Source organism: Chenopodium album, chromosome 1 (assembly GCF_948465745.1).
Source record: "Chenopodium album chromosome 1, dcCheAlbu1.1, whole genome shotgun sequence".
NCBI classification, from domain to species: Eukaryota; Viridiplantae; Streptophyta; class Magnoliopsida; order Caryophyllales; family Amaranthaceae; genus Chenopodium; species Chenopodium album.
Window position 1 is genome coordinate 56905241 of NC_137834.1, and position 22329 is coordinate 56927569.

A 22329-nucleotide genomic window follows, 5' to 3' on the forward strand; every position below is an offset into this window, starting at 1 on the left:
TTAACTCCATAAGGTCTTGAACCAAATAGGGTTCAGGGATGAAGGTACAAATCCAACCTAAAAGAGATTGAACCTGCCCTAATAATAGGCCTCTACTTTATTCTGATCGTATTCATGTGCGCTTTCTGACTAACATATAATCAATAGGATTATCCTAAACCTGTTTATCTATGTTGGTTGAATATAATGCACAAATAAATCTATTATTGGCGATCACTTGAATTATAATCAAATTAACCCTAAACAATATTATCAATTATCTTATTAAGCGTGATTACAAGTACCAATTCCCTTTAAACATGCATAAAAAGGTGTGATCAAGCAATAACAATAAATATATCAAGCAACATAATAATAATCATCAAATTAATAATTATAAAAATTATAAAATTATAATCATAATCAAAACAATTATAAAAATAATCATGAATCATGTCAAAGCATAATAATAATAGCATGCCATCGACTATGCCGGAGAGTGAGCGATGAGAGACATGGTTTTCACGGCAGAAAACCAACTGGTCTGGAGTCCACGGAGGTGGAACCCACCTACCTCTACTCGCGGATGCCCGAGGCTCGGACTCTAAAGCATCGTCGTCCATACCCTCAGGAATGGTTGGAGTGTCCTCCCGAAAAGCCCGACGCCGGCCGAGGGTAGAAAGATCGCAATCTCGTCGCCTAGGCATGCTATTATAAAAATCTAAATGCTTAGCATCACTTCCTAAGACATCTAATTCAAGTTGCATTTTTATGAAAATAAAGATCTAAATACTTAGCATCATTTCCTAAGTTGTTTAGTTATTTATCGAATTATACGCTAAATTTTCACCTCCGGGCTAAAAATTGGCAAAATTCTGGTATTTAGTTTCTCCATGACAAACTAATACTACAGTTCTCCTAGCCGCATGATACTATGTTCTCCATGACAATATAGTACATACGCAAAATATGAATCAATACATCATGAAATATTTCACAAGGTTTACCACCATTTTTTCACCATTTCAAGTACAAAGAAGTAACATGAACATCATTTCACAAAGTAGTACCCAAAATGGTGATTTGCTCAATTCTCCATCAAATCATGCAATTTTTGTCTCAAATTTCTCACAAACACAAATACATACATATACAAGTAAAATCATGGCAAGAATTTCAACATAAAACCTCAAAATTAAAAATCCCCAAATTGATTTTTTAGGGTTTTTCATGAAATTACTTGAAGCAAATTTGAGATAAAAATTAAAAGGAACTTACATAGATCCTTGTAGAGAGTCGAAAATGAGGAAAGTGGCAGAAAATTAGAGCAAAATTGGCGAAAATTTGAGCTCTAAAAGCTCGAAAAGCTTCGAAAATCTGCGCGGCCGCCGTGACACGATTGAGCTTGGCCGCGGCTCGGTGGAAGATCGACGTGTCACGGGAATTAAAAACCGTGTCACGGGAAGAACAAAGGTCGCTGGAGCCCTGTTGTGCAGCAACAGCACCGACGAACAACAGCAAGATGAACAGCAGCAGCTCGCAGCAAAAGCAAAAAAAAAAAAAAAAAAAAAAAAAGAGAGAGAAAGAAAAAAAGAACCGTCGTGTCACGGTTGCCGTTCCCGTGTCACGTTGAGGCCGTACGACCGTCGGTTGTCTTAACCGTGGCGCGACGATTTGTTGAGCAAGAAGATAAAAATGGAGAAGATAAAGAGAGAAGATGAACAAGGAAATGGTGAAATGGTGAAAGAAGTCAACCAGAAGTGTGAATTTAAAGCCAAAAAAAAAAGTAACCGTTACGCACCCCGTTCACCGTGCCACGGTTACCGTTATCGTGTAACGGTACACTGATGACGTGGTGCGCTGGGATTCGTCGATAAAAAGCACAATGATTCACGCGTTGACCGATTCAAACAGCAAAAAAAATATATATGTAAAATATTCCCGTGACATTTAATCCCGTCTGACGGGAGATGTGACCGTGTAACGGCAAACAAGTGACGTGGCACGGCAACCCTGCGCATTGTCAGCGAATATTCCGGGCGTTTTTGACCAGTTTGAATGATTTTTCAAGATTATTGGGCGGTTATTTTTCGCTGGAATTACGCGGAAAATTCTAACTGATACTTAAAGCTTTAACCCTAACATGATACTAACATGAATATTAGGAAAGAAAATAGAAAGCATCATACTTTTAATCATACTTAATATTAAAGTTACCCTAGACATGATACTAGGAATTTATTGTTGTCACCCTAAACATCAAGTTAAGGAAAACATCCTAACATGATACTGTAGACACCTAAAAATGTCTCCCCAAACCAAACCCGATGATGAACAACCTTTCACCGCCACTATTGGTCGGGTTCAGTATTTAATCCCGAGAGTGCTTAAAAAATCGTATTTTATTAAATTCATATTTTTGAACAGTCCATGGATTAGTCTTGATGTTTGGTAAAAGCATAGTTTTAATTTCAGCCCAAACTTATTAATTAATTCTAGCCCAAAGCTTTTTTATTTTATTTTTTTATTATTTGTTTTTGGCCCAAACCCTTTATTTATTTTTATTTAATTATTTTCTTATTTTAGCCCGAATAATAAAAAGTCAGAAAAGGCCCGAAATTATCAATCGGCACTTAAAATGCCGAAGGAAATTAGGGTTAAAAATGTATTTAGACGGAAAAACGGGCTGGAATTTCCCGCGCCACGGCAGGTACCTACCGTGTCACGGGAATCCTTCCCGTCAGACGGTGGGATTTCCCGTGACACGGGAAGTCTGCCGTGACACGGAACATTCCGTGTCTTTTCCGCGTAAACCCTTGACGCGTTTTCTATCCCGTTTTCTGAAAATTTCCCTCGTCACGCCAAAAGTATACCGTGTCACGGGAAAGTGTACCGTCTGACGGTGGGGCTTCCCGTGTCATGGTACAGTTTGACCGTGTCACGGGATACTTTTTTAGGGTTTTTATCATTTTAGGGTTCCGTGTGCTCCCTCAGCACATTTTCCCTATAAATACCCCCTCATTTCTGATGTACGGGGCACCGAGTAATTCTCTTATTTTATTTTCTCTCTTCTATGCTTTAGCCTAAACACTAGCCTACCCTTTTCACTTCAAAATTCCTTCTTCAAGCACTCAAAGGAGTCCATACTTCACTCGTGGTTCCATCCTTAATCCTAGGCGTGAAAGGTAGAATTGTTTGAGGGTTTGGCCCCAAAATCAACTTTACTTTATTTAATTTAATTTAATTTAATTATTGCTTTATTATTTTCTTGAAGTTACTAACTCGTTTATTATTTTGTAGTTGCAAACAAACAGAATCAAATTAAGGATCATGCTCCTTTTATTTTTATTATTTTTCTAACGATTTTATGTTGTTGGAATTGTGATTAATTTGGTTCCAATATTAATGTTATTCTATTATTTTTATTGATCACCATATTGCATGTTTAAAGGGAATATGTAATTGAAAATCACGCCTAATAAGATAATTTGGACAACCGGTTTAGGATCCTTTTAATCTTGTTATTTAATCAAGTGATCACTAATATTTTAGAATTATATGTTGCATTAATATTCAACCAATTTAGCTTAATAATAGTTTGGAGCGAATTGAATATTTTGTTTGTATGCCTTTGAGATCACAGGAATGCTTTTCAATATAAGAATCGAGTAGAGGCCAATACGAGCGAATGTGACTCCATGACTCACTTCGTACCATCATCCCCGATCCTCCTTTCGTGGTTCCGAACCATATGGAGTTAGTAATCTCATAGATTATGAATGGGGTGTAACCTTCACGGGTCAATCGTTGTTGCTTATCGTTTTCCCTTATCGTGGTTGCCTTTTATGATCCGTGAACGGTTTACAAGTTCCTTAAAAACTTGTTGGCGGCTCCCTACTTTCCTTGTCCCTAATCGTTATGTCAATTCCCACTTCCTATGAGTGCCAAGCATATTCACAATATGCTTTAACGTAGGCGCACTTCGAGCGACGCCTACAGATACTAGGAATCAAAATAACAATCTAAGCATGATTTCTACATCATAATATCAATTAAACCATTAAAGTACTTACTTGGATGCCTCGTACCTCTTTCTAATAACAAAATACACACGTTAGTAAGTTCAAGGAAAATAATAAACAAACAATTAAATTAATTAATGGAAATAGAGATTTGGGACCAAACCCTCAGAAATTAAACCTTTCACGTCTAGGGCGAAAACAACTTCGAATATGGCTAGGTGTTTCTAGATCTAATGAATGCGGAATTTTTTATGTAGAAGGCTAGTTTAGAAAAAAAAAAAAAAAAAAAAAAAAAAAAAGAGAGAGAGAGAGTAAGAGAGAGAGATCAAGAGAATCTTAATGAGAGTTCGTGAGAATTGGTGATTGTAGATGAATGAAAATGGAGTTTTTACGACGTTATTTATAAAGAAAATCAGCCAAAAAGATAAAATATCAAAACAGAGTTCTGGCACAGATAAAAATTAATTAGCGCCAACGCTGGCTACTGGCGCCAGACGCCAACATTAGCACCAGGCGCCAATGCTAGCGCCAGGCGCTACAGCTGGCGTTTGGCGCTAATTCAGAAATTCACGCGTTTTCTTAAAATTAGATAGAAATTGTCGTACAGGAGGATAAAATCGTATTTTCCTCAAAAAGGTTCTTTGATTCTAAATAAAACTCTAAAAAGTCAACAAAAGTCAATTTATCAATGCTAATTGAATTAGGAATGAAAAGAACCTTCTAGAAGAATCTAGAAGGCTAAAACCATTCCTAATTGCATTAGGAATGATAAATCTATATTAGGCTCTCCCTTAGATCATTGGGCCGCATGTAAGGCTCAAACCAGGCCCAGTTCAATAAATTGGCCATAACTTCCTCAATATTCATCGGAATTGGGCTTATAATATATCGTTGGAAAGCTCTTTTCAAGTCCCATCCAACTACACTACTATTGGACCCATATCATGGACCAACCAAACTGGATTGGTTGTTTTCTTAAAATAAGTTTTCAAAAACAGAGAGAAGAGAAAAGAAATTAAAACTATCCGCAACACTAGACTTTCCACACTTTCACTTCATTCGATTATGATTCGACGCGAAAGGTACTCATCACTGGATTTGGTTTTGGGGAGACACAAATGGGTGTCTACACAAGTTCTTTTACTTCTCATGTGGGCCAGCAATATAAACATCTGGGTAGCCTAAATCTTGAGCCTACTCAACAAGCCCAAGTCCGTGAATTTGCTGCTCCTATTCGGATGGCCTCGTCTCTTCCTTCAGATCAAACTCTCTAGTTTCGCAGGTTGGATCCATACACCTTAATTGGTGGTGCTGCTCCAACTTCGGCAACGGCAACAACGGTGTGTCGCTTCTCCCCTCCGCCTATAGGGTCGTCAGGCCCAATTTTCCCATACCCTTTTTGTGCTGGCCCGAGTAACTGGGCTACCCCTTTTCCCCTGTCTACTCCGAATGAAGCTCCCATCTTATTTCCATCACCTTCTCCGTCGCTTGCAACTTCGTTTCCAACCCATAGCTCGGGTGAATCGGGATATATGGCGGATTCTTCTGCATATGGGCTTAATTTTTCTCATGACTCATAAACCACTTCACATTTACTGCAAGGGTACCAGGTTCCTCTTGATAGTACAGAGGTGAACTCAGATAGTTCGACACCAATGGATTGCTCTCCTCCTATTTCAATCCCATCTTCTCCAGGTTACTCTTCTTCAGGTGCTGCTACCCCTCTGATTCGTGACACAGGGCAGGGCAAACCACTTACATTGAAATTATCGAAAAAAGGAGAAAGAATATGGAAATGGGTCAAGGATGTTTGCCCGTGCAAACGTCAATCTAACTCTCCAGAGCCTCCAGCTCCTCGCTCTCAAGCATCAGATGCTGGTTTAGTCTGTCTCTCGTTCCTCAAACCGTCCAAGAAACGCAAGTGTAACTCTAATGGTTTTTCTTCTTCGGATGGTAACTCAGCGGAATCTATGGGTAAGGTGGCTGCCCGTAACGAGCCACCAGAGGGGCCATGAATATAGGAGCGTGGAATTGTAGGGGGCTTGGCTCGGCGAACTCCCCTAAGGTTCCGTATGTCGCTTCTCTAGTCCGCTCTTTTGCTGTAGATATTATGTTTCTCATGGAAACTCTAGTGTCTGTAAGTATGGTTGTACAAAAGTTATCTCTAGTTGGCTTTGATGGGTTTTGTGGAATAGATGCTTTAGGTCTTAGTGGGGGTTTAGTAGTTTTTTTGTTTGCCCCTGTAGTAGTTAAGCCGCTTTCTATTTCCCCGAATGTGATATTTTGTGAAGTGTTGGTTCCTAGTCAAGCAATAAAATATATTTGAAAACTCTAGTGTCTATAAGTATGGCTATACAAAAGTTATCTCTAGTTGGCTTTGATGGGTTTTGTGGAATAGATGCTTTAGGTCTTAGTGGGGGTTTAGTAGTTTTTTGGTTTGCCCCTGTAGTAGTTAAGCCGCTTTCTATTTCCCCGAATGTGATATTTTGTGAAGTGTCGGTTCCTGGTCAAGCAATAAAATATATTATATTTGTGTATGGTTCGCCTCACGTTTCTTTTAGAAGTTCGGTTTGGAATGAAATCTCCAACATACTATTTCAGTTCCAAATGATGTTCTTTTAGGAGATTTTAACCAAGTATAGTACTTTTCTGATAAAGAAGGGGGATCTTCTGAGATTCCTGGTCGACATAATTTTATTGAGTGGAAATTGGACTCTCGGTTAATGGATATCCCATTTTCTTGTCCCCATTTCACTTGGACTAATGGACAATTACAGAATCCTACTTATGAAAGACTTGATAAAGGATATGCTACTCCGTCTTGGTTTGGCCGGTTCCCTGAGACTTCTATCTATCATCAACCTATCTTATTTTTGGACCATGCTGCTATAATTTTGCGGGATTTTGGTTTGCCATCTTGCAGGAAACGCTCGTATAAGATAGAAAATTGGTGTCTGGGTCTGAGAGAGATCTCTACTTTGGTTACTGAGGAATGGCAACACTTCTATCCTGGTTCTTTTATGTTCTCTGTATCCCGGAAATTGGATGATATCGGGAAAGGTTTAATGTCTTGGTGTGTTACTAATAAAAGGAGCTGGGGCATTGACTGGCAAGATTTGCCGAGTTCAATTGCAGTTGGCTCTTCTAATTTGCATTTTGCTCGGGAGCGGAGTGACCTTCTTTCCATTTGGCAAGAAAAACTCTCTCGAGCCCAGATTGCTTTCTTATTCTGGAAACAGCGATGTAAGACTCGTTGGGATGCGTTAGGTGATACTCATTCCAGTCTTCTCTTCCGTTCGATTCAAGCTCCGCGACGGCGTAATAAAATAATGGGTCTACGGGATGAAAACGATAACTGGGTTTCTGACTACCCCCAGATCTCTGATCTCCTCTAGCAGCACTTCTCTTGTCTTTATAATTGTGATGGGTCGTATCCGTCTCGGCAACCTTGTCAGTGGGATGATTTAGATATCCCCTCTCTTTCCTCTGACGACTACCAGTTCCTGCTTAATCCTTTTTCTTATTCTGAAATTAAGGATGCAATGTTCCATATTGGGTCGAATAAGTCTCCGGGTCCGGATGGATTTACAGCAGGTTTCTTTAAAAGTCACTGGGCGGTGGTGGGTTCCCAAATTGTTGATGTTGTCCAGTACTTCTTCGCCCATGACTACATGTTAAAGGAATGGAATCGTACCTTTTTAGTGTTACTTCCTAAGGTCGAACATCCAGAAACTCCATCCCAGTTTTGTCCTATTAGTTTATGTAATGTGCTCTATAAGTGTATTGCGAAGTGCCTCACTAATCGGCTTCGTCGAGTGCTTCCTTCTCTGATTTCGAATACACAGAATGCCTTTGTGCCGGGTCGGATTATGACAGATAATGGGCTACTAGCCCATAAGTTGCTATCTTATATGTCAACTTCTTCTACTAGGCTTTGCTCGGCGGCTTTGAAACTTGACATGAATAAGGCTTACGACAGGGTGAATTGGGATTTCCTTTGGGATACTCTGCGGCATTTTGGGTTTCCCCCGTACTGAGTTCATATATTGCAACAATGTGTTACTACAGTGTCTTATCTGGTGAATGGGTCTCCTTCCCAACCTTTTATTCCACAGTGTGGTTTGCGTCAAGGTGATCCATTATCTCCTTATCTTTTTGTGCTTTGTATGGAAGTCTTTTCGTTAATGGTTCATCGAGATGAAAAGAAAGGTCTATTTCAAGGTATTCGCATCTCGCGCCAGGCTCCCTCGATTTCTCATCTTTTCTTTGCGGACGATGCGTTGCTTTTCTTTCGGGTTTCTCCTATGGCTTGTGACCATATCCTTTCAGTTACAAATGAGTTTTGCTCGGTCTGAGGTCGGATGATTAATTTGCAAAAATCTTTTGTGAAGTTTAGTTCTAACACTCCGGATGATTACCGAGATTATTTGGCCTCGACTCTTCGTATGAATTCTCGCTCTTCTATTGGAGAATATTTGGGTCTCCCGGTAGATTTGGGTCGTGGTAAACGCAAGGAGTTCCAGTTTATGGTAGATAAAGTGGTTCAGCGTCTTTCTTCTTTTGCCTCGCTGCACCTTTCTCCTGCTGCTAAACTGATTGTTATTAATTCTATCTTGGTGGCTACCTTCAATCATATCCTTTATGTTTTCAAAATTCCCGCCACTATTTGTGATAAGATTGATTCGCTGCTTGCTCGATTTTGGTGGAGTTCTGGTAAGAATTCCAGAGGTTTAGCTCTTGCTCCTTCCAGTACTTTGCATCTTCCCAAAGGATTGGGAGGTTTAGGAATCGCCACCTCCGATCTTTTAATGTGGCTTTATTAGCTAAACAAGCTTGGAGGTTGAAGCTAAATCCGCAACTCTTGGCTTCTCGTGTTCTTAAGGCGAAGTATCCTTCCCTCTTTTCGAGTCCCCCTTCTGTTTCTTGTTCCAGGCCGTCGTGGGGCAGTAGGGGGCTAGTTGAGGGGGGTGCTGTTCTTTCCTCTGGTCTTGCCTGGAAGGTTGGTTCGGGCAATAAGATTAATATTTCTAATGATTGTTGGCTCCCAAATATTGAGGTTACTTTTAAGGATTCAATTCCTGAGGATAATCGGCCATCTTTAGTGTCGGACTTGATGATTCCATATTCTTCTTCTTGGAACATTTCCCTGATTCGGTATCTTTTTCTTGATGCGGTTGCTTCTGCGATCCTTGGGTTGGATCGTCCGTTTCAGATGATTGACGACTATGTCTACTGGGAATTCACTCGTGATGGATCTTTCTCCACTAAATCAGCTAACTCCTTTATTATATCTCAGAATGATTCTCAATGTTATTCTCATTTGCCTCCTGCTTGGTGGAAACGCTTGTGGGGTTTACCTATTCTTCCGAAATGGAAGGTTTTTACTTAGAAGATTTTGCATAATGCCCTTCCTACCGCTGCCTTACTTGTTCTCAAGGGTCTTTTGATTGACTCGCTTTGCCTTTACTGCCGTTCTGCTGTGGAATCTACGGAACACTTATTCCGGAGTTGTTCCTTCTCTCGGTTTATTTGGGATTCTTTCCCATGGGACGCTGGCCCTTCCCTGGACTCTCCTCATCCTTTCCAAGATTGGTTCTCGGAAGTTATCTCCAGTTTTGTGGTTTCCAAGAATTGGTGTGCGCTAGACCGCTTCTTTGGTACTTGTTGGGCTATCTGGTTAACTCGGAACAGTATTAGATTTAGATCGGAGGTGTACTCTCCTAACTCGGTGCTTGATTTGGCCTCTGATTGGTTTACCCGTAGTAAGAAGGCTCGTGAAATTGTCAGCTCTTCTTCTTCTATCTCTTCTCCGGGGTTTACTTCTTCTCCTTTTAGTAGGGTCATTCGGGGAAACCTTTCTGCTTCTTGTGAGGTCCTGTTGCTTTTTGATGGTGCTTGGGAGCAGGGGACGTGTAATGCTGGTGCAGGTTGGTGCTTTCGGGAGGCTGCTTCTTCCAGGGTTTTGGGGGGGTGGTGCTCGGGCTTGCATGGCTAGTTCTGCTCTTCATTATGAGCTTTTAGCTTGTCTCTATGGGCTTAAGCATGCTCGGCAACGGGGTTTTACTAGTATCTGCCTTCACACTGATTGTTTGCGGATTCCTCAGCTACTTCTGGATAGTGGATCTCCTGATATTTCAGTGGTTTGGATACTGCGGGATATTCTTGGTCCGTTATCTTCATTTACTACTTGCCATATACGTAAGGTCGCTTGGGGTTCAGTTATGGAGGCGCACTCTCTTGCTATAGCTGCTAGGCGTAGGGATTTACTTTTTCATATCTTTTAGTTTTCTTTTGTTGTTCCCTTTGTAAAAAAAAAAAAAAGAAAAAGAAAAACTAGTCCCTCGAAAATCAAATTCCAAAAAAAACCTTGTACTCTTGGAAAGTACGTTTTCTAGCCAAGACCAGACCAAAGCAGGAAAGCCAAGACGTGAAAGTGAAATTGGTGCACCAACTCAAAGAGCTTCGCATTAATCGCAACAATGGACTCCATTACCCAAAACCCATCAACTCAAACCGATGATGCTGATGAAGATCCACTTCTTAAAGCTTCAATGGCGACTCTTAATCTTTACAAAATTAGGGACACTTTTTACCCCAAAAACCCAGATGACAAAATTTCCAAATTGCAGCAGGATTCTCAGTATTGTCTCAACTTGCTTGATTCTATACCACCTGGTAATTTTGTTTGTTTCTTTTTGTTCTTGCAGTTATTTGTGATTTTACTTGGGTTTTAGTTCAATCTAATGAATTCATTTTAATTGATTACTGAAGTTTGCGATTAGTAGTTATGTATGAATTTATGATTTAGCAAACTTTCGATGCAATGATGTTTCTTGTTTGGTTTATAAATTTTTGTAATACAGTATAAATTTTGATCCAAACATGATCTAGCATAGTTTAATAGTTTATTTTAGTGGCAGTGAAATTTCATGAGGATTAACAATTTGATACTGACAGAAAGAGATTGTTAGATTTATTAATGTTATGTTTATACTAGGTTGTTGAAATTTTGTTTGATGATGGATTTATTTATTGCATATTTTGTGATTTATGTGAGGGAGTTGCTGTAGAGCAATTTTCCCTTATGTGAGTACATTGGCAAGATTGACAATGCGCCATTTTATAATTGGCAGCTTATTGACATTGTTTGAACAAATTCATAAGCGCCGTTTACAGCCCTGGGATTAAGGTTCTATGGCTGTTATATTGTAAGTTGAAAAGTGTGTACTGGAGCAGTTGGACTTTGAATGAGATATACATGAATACTTGGCAGCCAAATTGTCCATTGCCCTTGGGTTATGAATTATGATGTTGAATCCTTTGCCACAAATTGCCTTTAGTCTGTGTTGGCTACGAATAAGTGGCCTTGAATCCTGTATAGTTGTTGGTTCTGAAGTACTCACCAACAGTAGGTTATTTTATGTAATGTACGATTTTTTATTTTTTATTTTTTTTTTTGGTCATCAAATTGATTTCTTGAAATTCATGTGACCAGTGTGCAAAATATATATACTCTAGTAGTAATTAATATTTTCTTTGGGAACATGTTTGGTTTACAAGATAATTGGAAATTGTGGTGGAACTTTAAATTGCTTTATAGAAGTTTTGAACCATCAATTTATTGTTTAGATGAACTATAATGCCTAAATTTAGAATCACAGGTAATAGATCTTATATATTTGATGGCCCAAACTTGGTAGGGCCAACCTGGGTTTTAAAAAGCGCGCCTAGGCGCGCCTCACTCCCAGGCTCTGGGAAATGGGCTTTAGCTAGGTGAGGCTCAGTCACCTACGGAAGGCGCGCGCCTCGTGCGCCTCAAAGTGCCTTTAGTAAGGTGCGCCTTTGCACCTCAAGGAAAATAACTAAGATTTAAGTTATAAATTGAAGAATGATGCACATTTATTCAAATTCAGACTACCTTAGCTTTAAATATATCATTACTTAATTTATTATGAATCTTTTCAATTTTTATTAAGTACTATCAAAGTAAAAAATTATTTGAAATAAATATATAAATACATGCGCCTTGCATACAAAAGGCGCACGCCTTCGCCTTGCGCCTCGCGCCTGTAAGGACCATTTGCGCCTTGGTGCGCCGTGCGCTTTTTAAAACTAAGGGGCCAACCTCCTCTGGGCTTGGTGCAAGTTATGTTCTTGATTAAAAAGGTAAAAAAATGGAACAAGAGATTATTGTATTTTGTTTAATGGGTAGATCTTTAGAGGGATCTTTTGTTTGGTTAGCTAATTTGGTTTGACTATGGTTTTTGTCATCATGATTCTTTTTGCCAAATTTCATTGATTGGGAGAGACCGAAAGAGATAGATAATTATGTAATTCTTTTCATAATAAGAAAACAACAACTGCCTCTGTCTCTTTTTAAATCCTGTGTTTTATGTAAACCAAAATGAGAAGTTGGTAATGTGGGATGATTTATGGGCATGATTCATCCTATATTCCTATTATGTATAGAAGTCGTTGGGGGGGGGGGGGGGGGGAGGATTATGGACTAATATTTTTGAATTCGGGCCAAATGTTAGTTTTAAGTAGTTATTGCTGTGAAATTATGTGCAATATGCTGCATTTAGTGAGCTACTTGTTGGAGCAACTACTATCTGTCCAGATTGGCCAGTGACACTGGTTTGTTGCACGGTTTACATGGCAATTAATTAGCAGCAGAGTGATAAGTTAAATTATTGACATTGCGATAGCAGTTGCAATGCTTGTTCCTTTGTTTGTCATTAATGAAGTGTTGAAAAAGCCCTAGTTCTGTTGGGGGGAGATATTTCAAGTTTATCCCTTAATTTATAGCTTTAGCTTTTAGGCAATTGAACATAATCAACTTAAGTAACCCCTCTATGTTAAACCCTTAAATCGTAAGAGTTTATTTTTGAGTGAAGTAACTTTAATCTCTAAGCATTTCCAAATGCATCAATCGATTTTTAATTTAATTTAATTTTATAATTCTTTGCTTATGACTTGTTAGTTGTTACTATCAAACATACAAGCTCTTGGAAAACTCTCCTTTAATTCTATATTCTTGTCATCCTTGGATTTCTAGATTTTTATAATCTCTTTTCCTTTCTACCATTCTCTTCTTTTGGTAGTAATGATGTTGCTAAGCTCAGATGTATACACAAGAAAATTTATGTATTTTTCTATTTTTTATTTTTTTAAAATTAGGGCTGCCTTACATAAAAATTTTCCTTAGTTTTCAATTCTGGATGTTCGTTTCCTACTACCCTACTTTTTAGGAACAAAGTATTATGCTTGTACCTTTCAGTATACTTGGACAGTCTTGCAGAATAAATATTTATCCTGTGTTAAAATTACATAATTAGAATAGTCACAAGGTCATGCACCAAGCTGAAATGGGATAAATAAAAAGATTAAATGAAATATTGGAAGTAGTATCAGCGGGATTCCTTACAATCCGAATTATTCACATATATATTCACGAAGTAGTTTGTTTTGGCTTGATATGCTGATAAGAATTGTTAGTTCTATTATTGCTGTTAATTACTGCAAACAAGGTTGGTTTTGCATAGTTTATGTAAAAAAACCCAATTGTTCTTCTGCAGAGTTCAGGAAATCTGCAATTCAGCGTGCAACTTATGAACATTTGAAAGGAAAAGTATTGGATGTTTTTCCAGACTACAGGAAGGAGGCTGAAGATCATCTTTCAAAAGCAGTAGGTTACAATTATATACAGTTGGTCCTAAGTCGTTATTTTTTTTATTTATTTATTTTTGTATATTGTTTCATGTCAAACGTTTATTGTCTCTCCAGGTTAAGTTGAACCCATCTCTCACAGATGCCTGGCTATCCCTAGGGAATTGCTTTTGGAAGAAAGGAGAATTAGTATCAGCAAAAAACTGTTTTGATCGTGCATTAAGTAAGGTAATACTGCAATTGCTTTGCTGAGCTGCTTCTAAAACGATGACTTGCTCTAGTTGTTTATTGTTCACATGAACTATACAGGGTCCAGACAAAAATGTATTATGTCAATTGTCGATGCTGGAAAGGAAAATGGCTCAAGGTTCGTGTTGATTCATCCATTCATTTATGTTGCTTATGTATCATATATTTCAAGTTTGGAGTGCTTTTGATGATCTTTTGAATGTGTAGCTCTTCAGTTGCAGCATTAGCTATGTAAATAGATAATTGTCGATTCCATTAAATTACAAAAGTTTGCTCTGGATCAATACCACTTGAAAGTGGGTAAAGTAAGAATTTCTTCTAGGAAAAAATATACTTGCTAGCATTAGGCCGGGGTAGAGTTACCTAATACGTAGCACGCTCCAATACGCAGAACAAGTACGAGGCAGGGTTACCTAATACGTAGCACGCTCCAATACACGGAACAAGTACGAATTCACAATACACTAGATGGGGTATTGTAATATGTTGGTTTTTTTTTTTTTTTTTTTTTTTTTGGAAGGGGTCATAATACGATATAAAAAATATAGCCTAATAAATATTAAGGGGGCGTTTGGTTCAAATAATGGTATAGGTTTGGAATGAGGAATGAAACCCGGGTGGTATGGGGTTGGAACTTGATACTTGATTTCATGTGTTTGGTTTTAATCTAGGAATGACAGTTTTCCTTTTAATTTTAAACTAAAGGTATGGGTATGAGCCATACCCACCTCCCCCCTTGGGTTTCAAAAACACATACCTTGGGGGTTTGAGGTATGGGTTTGAAAAATGAAATTTTTGGAAACAAACATAGGGTATGGGTTTTGGTCATTCCAAACCCATCCTTATACCTAATATGCTTGAACCAAACACCCCCTAAAGGTTAAAAAAAAAAAAACTTTGGGAGCATTTGTATAAAAGACTTAAATCAGGGGTCAATGAAGGGGAGTATTAGGTCACCTGCAAAAGAAACAATAGAAACAGTAGCAAAAGAAGGAATTTTCTCCCCCTCCCCTAAAAGCCACTATGATGTTTGGTTGGAGTAATGGAGACAAACAAACAAACCCCGCCCTTGTTGATCTATTCTTACTCTCCAACACCCCTCCTCATTAAATTCTATAATCATAATACGACGAATACACTAATATGGGAGTATAGATACGCAAAAGTATTGAGTATTGGAACGAAAGTATTAATATGGAATGTTGTGGGGGGTGGGGGGGGGGGGCTGTGGGTGGGTGGGTGTAAGGGAGTATTAGGTAACCTGGGCCTATGCATGGGAAAATACAACAATATATAAATGAATTTACTATATTGTAAGCAATTCCTCCATAACTATTAAAGCCAATTTATACCATAAATAATCAGATTAGATTAGATCTTATCTTACCTTTTGTACCTGTGTTTGTTTATTGTTGAATATCCTTTATTTTCGTAATTTAAAAAATTATGAAAATTACAACTTGAAAATTTTATGTTATTTCGAATCTAATGACATCTCATTTGATGATTTCTTTAATCTTACGGATTAGTGTACAAATTAGGTTAGGGTTTGGTCAAATTAGTAAATAAAATTGGACACGATCAGACCACATCAGAAATATTCAGATGAGATCATGTGAACTGAACATAACCTATATCTTTTGCTAAATGGCGGGATACTAATCTTTTCTCACAAATGCTATAGGTCCATCCAAATTGCTGAGCAATGACATTAGCAACCCCCTTTTGAAAGATAGTGCCATCTTAGTAAAGTCCCACCACGACAAAGGAAATGATTTAGCAATTGCAACATCCGCTGTATATCTAGCATTGACAGTTGCATTATTTTCCTGCTGGGTGTTATTCCCACTTTCCCCTTCCTTTTGCCCCATTTTGGGATTGCTGCTTTCTTAATTTTTGGAGAGTGATGGGAGACAAAATTGGTGGGACCAAGTGCAATGAATGTGAGAGTAAAATGGTGGTCCCTCATAGTCATTTATAGTACAAAGAAACTGGAACAAAGCAAAAAGGAAACTAAACAAACAAAAAGAGGAGGGAGTACAAAGCTATGAGCTATATGCTGACAAAGTGACCTGAAACACTGTCATGCCAGCACCCAGGATTATGGAACATGTGTCACAAATGAAGCAAAAAAAAAATTGAAAAGACCATGTTATTTCTGTGTCCAGAGTCCCAGTATATGTTTACCGTGGAAGGAATTACATTTTCATGAGTGTATTGTATATACCCAGTCAACAGAGCATCTAGTCTTCTGGAGGTTGTGCCAAAAAGAGGGAGTATCAGGTGCAGCTGATTTTTCTGACAAATTATTCAGCATAGATTTTGATCTATCTACTGCAAAAATTAGCTGATCATAGAAGTTGGCTAAATAATGAATGTGGTGCACATTGTATATTAATAGTCCATGCTTATCATTTTTCTCTACCTGTATCTCAATGTACCAGCTAAAGAGCACTGTGGTTGCTATGTTACCAGCAGGACCATGTATTATGTTTATTGAATGTGTGCTTATATTATTGCAGATAGTGACAACAAAGCAGAGCTTGTTGATGAGAGTATCCGGCATGCTAAGGAAGCTATAGCTTTGGACGTGGCTGATGGAAATTCCTGGTGTAAGACTTTGAAGGCTCTCTATTGATTTGTACGATTTATATATTGCCTGCTTTTCTTCTAATTGCATTGGGATTGCTAGCTATGTACTTTGTCCTTGATCTGCTCACCTGTACAATTTTCCTGGGTTTCTTGTTCGTTTTATGTTTAGTGTTTCAGAAAACCCGGTTCGATTGAACGCTGTGTGTTTATGAATAGGGTTTTAGGATCTGGTCACTTACTATACTGTGTCTTTTTTTATAGCTTCTACCTTTATAGCGAAGCTTTTTGTAACTCCTGTCTTTGGTTTGCCAGATAATCTTGGGAATGCATGTCTTACAAGTTTTTTTGCATCGGGAGCCTGGGATCATTCAAAACTTTGTCAATCGTTAAAAGCATACCAAAATGCCGTAAGTATATGGTTAGCAACAGCCTTTTTTGCATTAATTTTATCTTTATCTCAATAAGATGTCACTTTTATCAGAAAGTTTTGCAGATTTATGAAAACTTAATTGAATCAGTTTTCCATTGCTTGTGTTTTGTATGATTTAACCAGTATATGATTATTTACTTGTAAGATGTAATAAGGTTTGTTGGTCAATGAGAACATATGGCTGGAGTGAGGCTGAAGACAGCATTACTGCAGAAACCTCTTAACTATAAATGACTCGCTTTCTATAATTTTAACATAATGGTAAGACTGCTGTAGATTAACAAAATATGTGATATGAAAAATGCTTGTACCTTGTGCTCACAGAAAAAATATAGAAATCCTCTGATACTCTCTCAGCATATATTGTGGAAATGCTTAATTCAATCTTTCATGTCTGTGATATACCAAGAATAAGCAAATCTCTATGTTATTTTGTTGGAAAGCTAGCATGGAAAATAATGTATGTTCCTTTGGTGCTTGGAATCTGATCTAGCCATGGAAGATCTTAAGTTTTGGACTTTTTAGTGTCTTATGTTCGCTGTGTGGTCATGGTACAGGAGAAAGATGAAATGATGAAGGGCAATCCAGATCTGTATTTCAACTGTGCCACAGTAAGCTCATTTTCTCATTTATTTCCTTTTTTATTGGGTTTGTTTGAAGCTTATTATAGGCTTAATATATTCAGACCTCAATCAGTTATTCCCTTATTGTTTTCTTGCCTACTGGCTTCCTTACAGATATGTAAACTTCTTGATTGTTTGTCCTAAATCTTTTAGTTAAAAAAGTATTACAAAATTACAAGAGTACGATTGTTAGACAATAATTTTTATCATTGGGGATTGGTATCTAATGCAAGGGAGTGTTGGATGATGTGTCTTTGCTTCTTGATAAGGTTGATTGTTATTAAGTGGATTTGTTAGATTTTCTTTGTGAGATTCACAGCTCGATTTGGAAGTGGGTTATATGTGTAGGCCTTATTTAAGGGGAGATTATTATAAAAAAAACCTTGCCTTGCTTTTGGATCCATTGAGAAAGTATTGGGCTATCACTCTATCAGCTGGGAAGGGGAGTGGGCGATCCACTGGTTTGTTTCCGGTTACTATTTTAGATTCTTCTAGCTGTGAAACCTATGCCTTTCAATGTACAGAATCATCACACACCCCCCCCCCCCCCCCCCCAAAATTAAAAAAAAAAAAAAAAAAAAGGGGAAGGAAGACACCTAGGAGGCTATCGCGTGCTAAATATTGGTGCTTACACACTCTTGGAGTCTTGGTTATCAATTATTCGATATAGAGATTCCTACATACAGATCTGATCTAGACTTGAAACCATTTTGAACTCTTGCCTTTGTTCAGATATTATCATTTCTGCCGTAAATATATACAAAATGTTAACTAACGTATGTCTAATTATTGTTTCTAGCTGATATTTGTCTATTTCTATGGCAATAATATTTGAAAACAGAAATGCAGTGGCTTAATCTACCAGGACAGACTGCTCTGATACCATTTGCTAGGCATTAGTACCCCAAACAGTAAGTAACAAGCTGATTGGATGAAAAAGGGTAGCTAAGGGGGATAAATTGTATTATCAAACTGATTGTTCAACAATACAGTGCCTTCTTTCGAGAGGAAGGTGCTCTCCAATAACAAGCTTCTTAACAATATTCAACATGATGATTATTCCTCCTAATGAGGCCTATATATAGAAAAACTCTCATAACAAACTCTAACTTATTTCCCAAGCTACTATTAATAGGCTATGACTAACTTACCCTTCCCCTAATATTGATTCCTTGCAAAGCTTTCTGCGTTCCAACCATGAGTTCTTTCTATTTCCACCCATCCTAGTAGTCCTTGTCTTCTGAGTACTATCATTTAAAATACAATTAGCATAAGCTTATGGCATCCTGAAGTAGAAAATTGACCATTGTTGGCTTGAACCTGAAAAGGCAGTTCTAAACAACACACTGAGAATCAAAGACATGCATTTGTGAAAGCTGAGGTTGAGTTGTATGTATACGGCTTACTTTGTTGAATGAATCGTGGTTGATGTGCATGTGATTTTTTTTCTTTTTTTTTTTTTTTTTTTTTTTTTGTTGGATTGGAGCAACGTTTATCATTGCTCATTGAGTGCAGCAGGATAAATTACTCTAATCCTGCGCTGCTAGTTAGAGCAAGGTTATAGTTTGCTAATTTGAGTGCAGCATAATTAAGTGCTTGCTTTCCAGGCCACCTCCCATTTTTACTTCTATAGATCTAATTTTTATTGCATTAGATGATTGGCTTGACTTCAAGAATACTGAAAAAGTGTTTCTTTCAGGTGAACAAGTATCTCGAGAACTATGACAAGGCACTAAATGGATTTGAAGCAGCTTGTAAAATTGACCCTGCTCTAAATGCTTCTGGAGAGATCCAGAAAATGGTCGGTCTCCTTGACAAATTGGAGAGCTTACTAAAGGTTATAATTTTTCCTCACAAGTCTCAAATAATTAGAATAAATGCTATATACATCTGAATCTTTTATAACTCTCCAAGAGAGGATTAATACTGGATGGTATTTGCATTAAGTAACAATTTTGGTGATGAAACTTTGAGGATTATCCTTCTATTCTTATCTTGAGTTGCAATTTACTTAGAGTAGAGATCTTAGGACCTTGATGATAAGAGATGGTAAGAGTAGAATATGAACTGTTGAGAGATAAAGATCTTAGATTCTCGATGCATTTAATTTAACAACCTTGATGGTACTGATCATTAGATAATATTTTTCCTGACAGGGACATATTAAAGCTAAGCGTCTTGCTTCTCTTGTGTCCTCTCTAATTCCTGTTGAAGGTAAGCTCCCCTGCCTTATATAGAAAATCTATGTTTCTTTTTCCTCTTTTTCAGGGTTATATATTTATAAAAGGACTTAACAGCTTGCCTTTTTGATCCAGCAAATCTGTCCTACAAAAAGGCCACTATAGATCTTCTGTTTGAAGGTCTGAACAAGTCAACAGCAGTTACTGGCAAAGTGCTTTTCTATGTTAAACACGATAATGTTGCACCACTGTGAGTCCTCTTCTCAAGAAATAACTTTTATTGCATATATTACTAAATGAAATAACCTGTCCTCTTACCTGCTGCGATGAGATTTTAAAATGTTCCATTCTGATGTTCATTAGCTGACAAGTAGCACTTCACATAGGGTTAGCCAATCAATGAATAACAGGTTCTTCTCTTATTTTCAATATCTCTGTGTGGGTAAAAGGGTGGGTGGCTGTTCCTGGCATGTGCTCATAACTTCATATCAGTTTGTTTTGTCACTGGTTAGTGTTGTGCATGCTTTAAATGTTGCGAAGCAATAATGCCTATGCTTAATCCAGTAGAAAGGGTGTTAGGCAGTTGCCTTTCCCCACATTTTCTATGGCTTACCATGCAGATAATAAATCATGTAAGCTTGCCACTTGCTAAATTTCAGGTGATTTGGGGTAGAGGAAATTAGAGAGTGCAGATGTTTGCTGTTGGTCTTTTCTAGATAACCATCTGCTTTGGGGCCCTTGTTCATGTTTGAAATCTTGTAATGCTAGTGCTTTGATTGATGAGTCTTGTATCTAATTTCGATGTATGATTGATTCTGCAGATATTATGTAGCATGTGATTCGAATCAGATGTGTTTTGTCCTTTCAGTGTATGGGATACAGGACAATGTGGTAAGATGCCGCATTTTCAGCACCCTCTACTTTCATGCATTTATATATTCCCTAACTAATTTGAAGATCACACTAAAGAATCTATATTACTTGATTTGCTACAGAAAACAAATTCTCTCTTTATTTTTTCAAGGGGAAAAATTCTGGATAATTATTTTAATCTTAAGCTGCTCCCTGCTATTACACTATAAAGATACAAAGTGCTTGCTGGACAGTCATTTACATGAATGTAATTGATTGTCATATTTCATCTACTTATATGTCAAGTAAAACAAAATAAATCTCATTTCAAGAATGCTGCTCCGAATATCAATCACATTTGTACACCCTACATAGTTGTTTCTTCAGCACAGTTCAACCAAATTTGTGTACTATTGCAGGCGAAATTTATTTAACCTGATGGAGCAGTAGAAAATTCACATATAACTTCGGTAACACTTGGGATATTTGTGAATAATTATGTATTTCCGTGTGGTGAACAGATCAGGGAGGGAGATCAAATAACGTTGCTGGAACCTTGGTTCAAGAATGTCAATTTTTCTTGGAAAGGAAAAGTATGCTGCAATTCTTATTTTACTAGTGCCTTCACTTGTTTTGCCTTTGAATATGATGTTTTGTTTCATGCTCATCCTGGCTCTTTTTTTTCTTACTTGTTCGTAATCATTTCAGCATTATTCGTTTAAGTCTATTCGCGCTGATTTCAAAGAGCAAGTGATGGTGAATGGTAAAACACTGTCAGCAAATCAAGCAATAAGTACATCATTCTATGCACAGCATAAGCCCACTTAACCTCACCAGGTCGTTGCGATTTTGAGTATATATCTGCAACTACATGAGAAGGGGTGCATTTTAGCTCTCTTAGTGACTTGTAATTTTGTACATTGTGTAAACTAGCCAAAATCATTTAGCATAATCCAAATATAGGTTTACTCCAGCGTTTCCCTGTGGTTATTGTTTTCATTTTGTGTGTTCATATTCTAATTGGACATTTGTATAAAGTTTTGATGTGCTTTGTGTGATAAAGTGAAGACATATGAATGAATAGATGAAATATGACAATTAATTAATTGATGCTTAAACATAGCTAAATTGCAAAAATATGTTGGTTTAACAAATACTCCGTACTATCTCTAGATGCAATTTTTTTCTTCATAAAAACGCTAAACTGCTAACTTTAGCAGGATTAACAACTAGCATGTATATTCTATTACAAAAAAAAAAAAAAAAAAAAAAAAAAAAAAAAACAAAACAAAACAAAAAAAGAAAGAAAGAACCAACTAGCATGTATATTATATGACTTTCAAAAAATGAACGAACTTGAATTACAAGTTTTATAATCCTCTTTCAAAGAGTTGTATAAAGATTTAGATAGGTAGACGGTGTATACTATTCCCTCCGTCCATAAATTTTTGCCCCACTGCTAAAAAATAGGTTAAGATTTTAAAACTTTGACCATTGATTATCATTAATCTATAAGAGATAATATAATAACGTGGATCTTGTTATATTCACCTCATTGTGTATTATTAATATCAAGTTTTTGTAATTTTTATGTGCATGAAAATAAAGATATATTCGTTTTAAAACGCGTTTTGAAAACGGTGATCAGTAAAATGGGGCAAAAAAAAAGGGATAGAGGGAGTACATAGGGAATTGTTTCTTCGTTCTTTTTTAATTGACATGTTTCATTTATC

General features: G+C 37.4%; 2 protein-coding genes across 2 annotated transcripts; both read left to right on the forward strand.

The window, feature by feature from the left end:
• The first annotated feature begins 6724 nt into the window (after positions 1-6724).
• Positions 6725-10285, forward strand: LOC145633051 (uncharacterized). The gene is made up of 7 exons (XM_081685357.1): positions 6725-7360; positions 7538-7981; positions 8117-8222; positions 8493-8714; positions 8825-9378; positions 9439-9928; positions 10023-10285. The coding sequence occupies exons 1-7, from the start codon at positions 6725-6727 to the stop codon at positions 10283-10285; spliced, it is 2715 nt and encodes a 904-aa protein (XP_081541483.1).
• Positions 10286-10331: 46 nt separating this feature from the next.
• LOC145588822 (uncharacterized) lies at positions 10332-21829 on the forward strand. Its single transcript, XM_081645442.1, has 13 exons — positions 10332-10676; positions 13580-13689; positions 13788-13898; positions 13980-14037; positions 16442-16531; positions 16824-16918; positions 17499-17552; positions 19264-19401; positions 19721-19778; positions 19880-19994; positions 20566-20635; positions 21118-21189; positions 21305-21829. The coding sequence occupies exons 1-13, from the start codon at positions 10481-10483 to the stop codon at positions 21422-21424; spliced, it is 1287 nt and encodes a 428-aa protein (XP_081501568.1). The 5' UTR covers positions 10332-10480; the 3' UTR covers positions 21425-21829.
• Positions 21830-22329: the final 500 nt, after the last annotated feature.

Bases quoted from the DNA above. Each gene is read 5' to 3' on its own strand.
- LOC145633051 (XM_081685357.1), top strand. From the start codon at position 6,725: ATGGATATCCCATTTTCTTGTCCCCATTTCACTTGGACTAATGGACAA. The intron at 8,223-8,492 runs GTATTCGCATCT...GTCTCCCGGTAG, and splicing joins AAAGAAAGGTCTATTTCAAG to ATTTGGGTCGTGGTAAACGC. The intron at 8,715-8,824 runs GTAAGAATTCCA...TGGCTTTATTAG, and splicing joins TCGATTTTGGTGGAGTTCTG to CTAAACAAGCTTGGAGGTTG.
- LOC145588822 (XM_081645442.1), top strand. From the start codon at position 10,481: ATGGACTCCATTACCCAAAACCCATCAACTCAAACCGATGATGCTGAT. The intron at 13,899-13,979 runs GTAATACTGCAA...TGAACTATACAG, and splicing joins TTGATCGTGCATTAAGTAAG to GGTCCAGACAAAAATGTATT. The intron at 21,190-21,304 runs GTATGCTGCAAT...TAATCATTTCAG, and splicing joins ATTTTTCTTGGAAAGGAAAA to CATTATTCGTTTAAGTCTAT.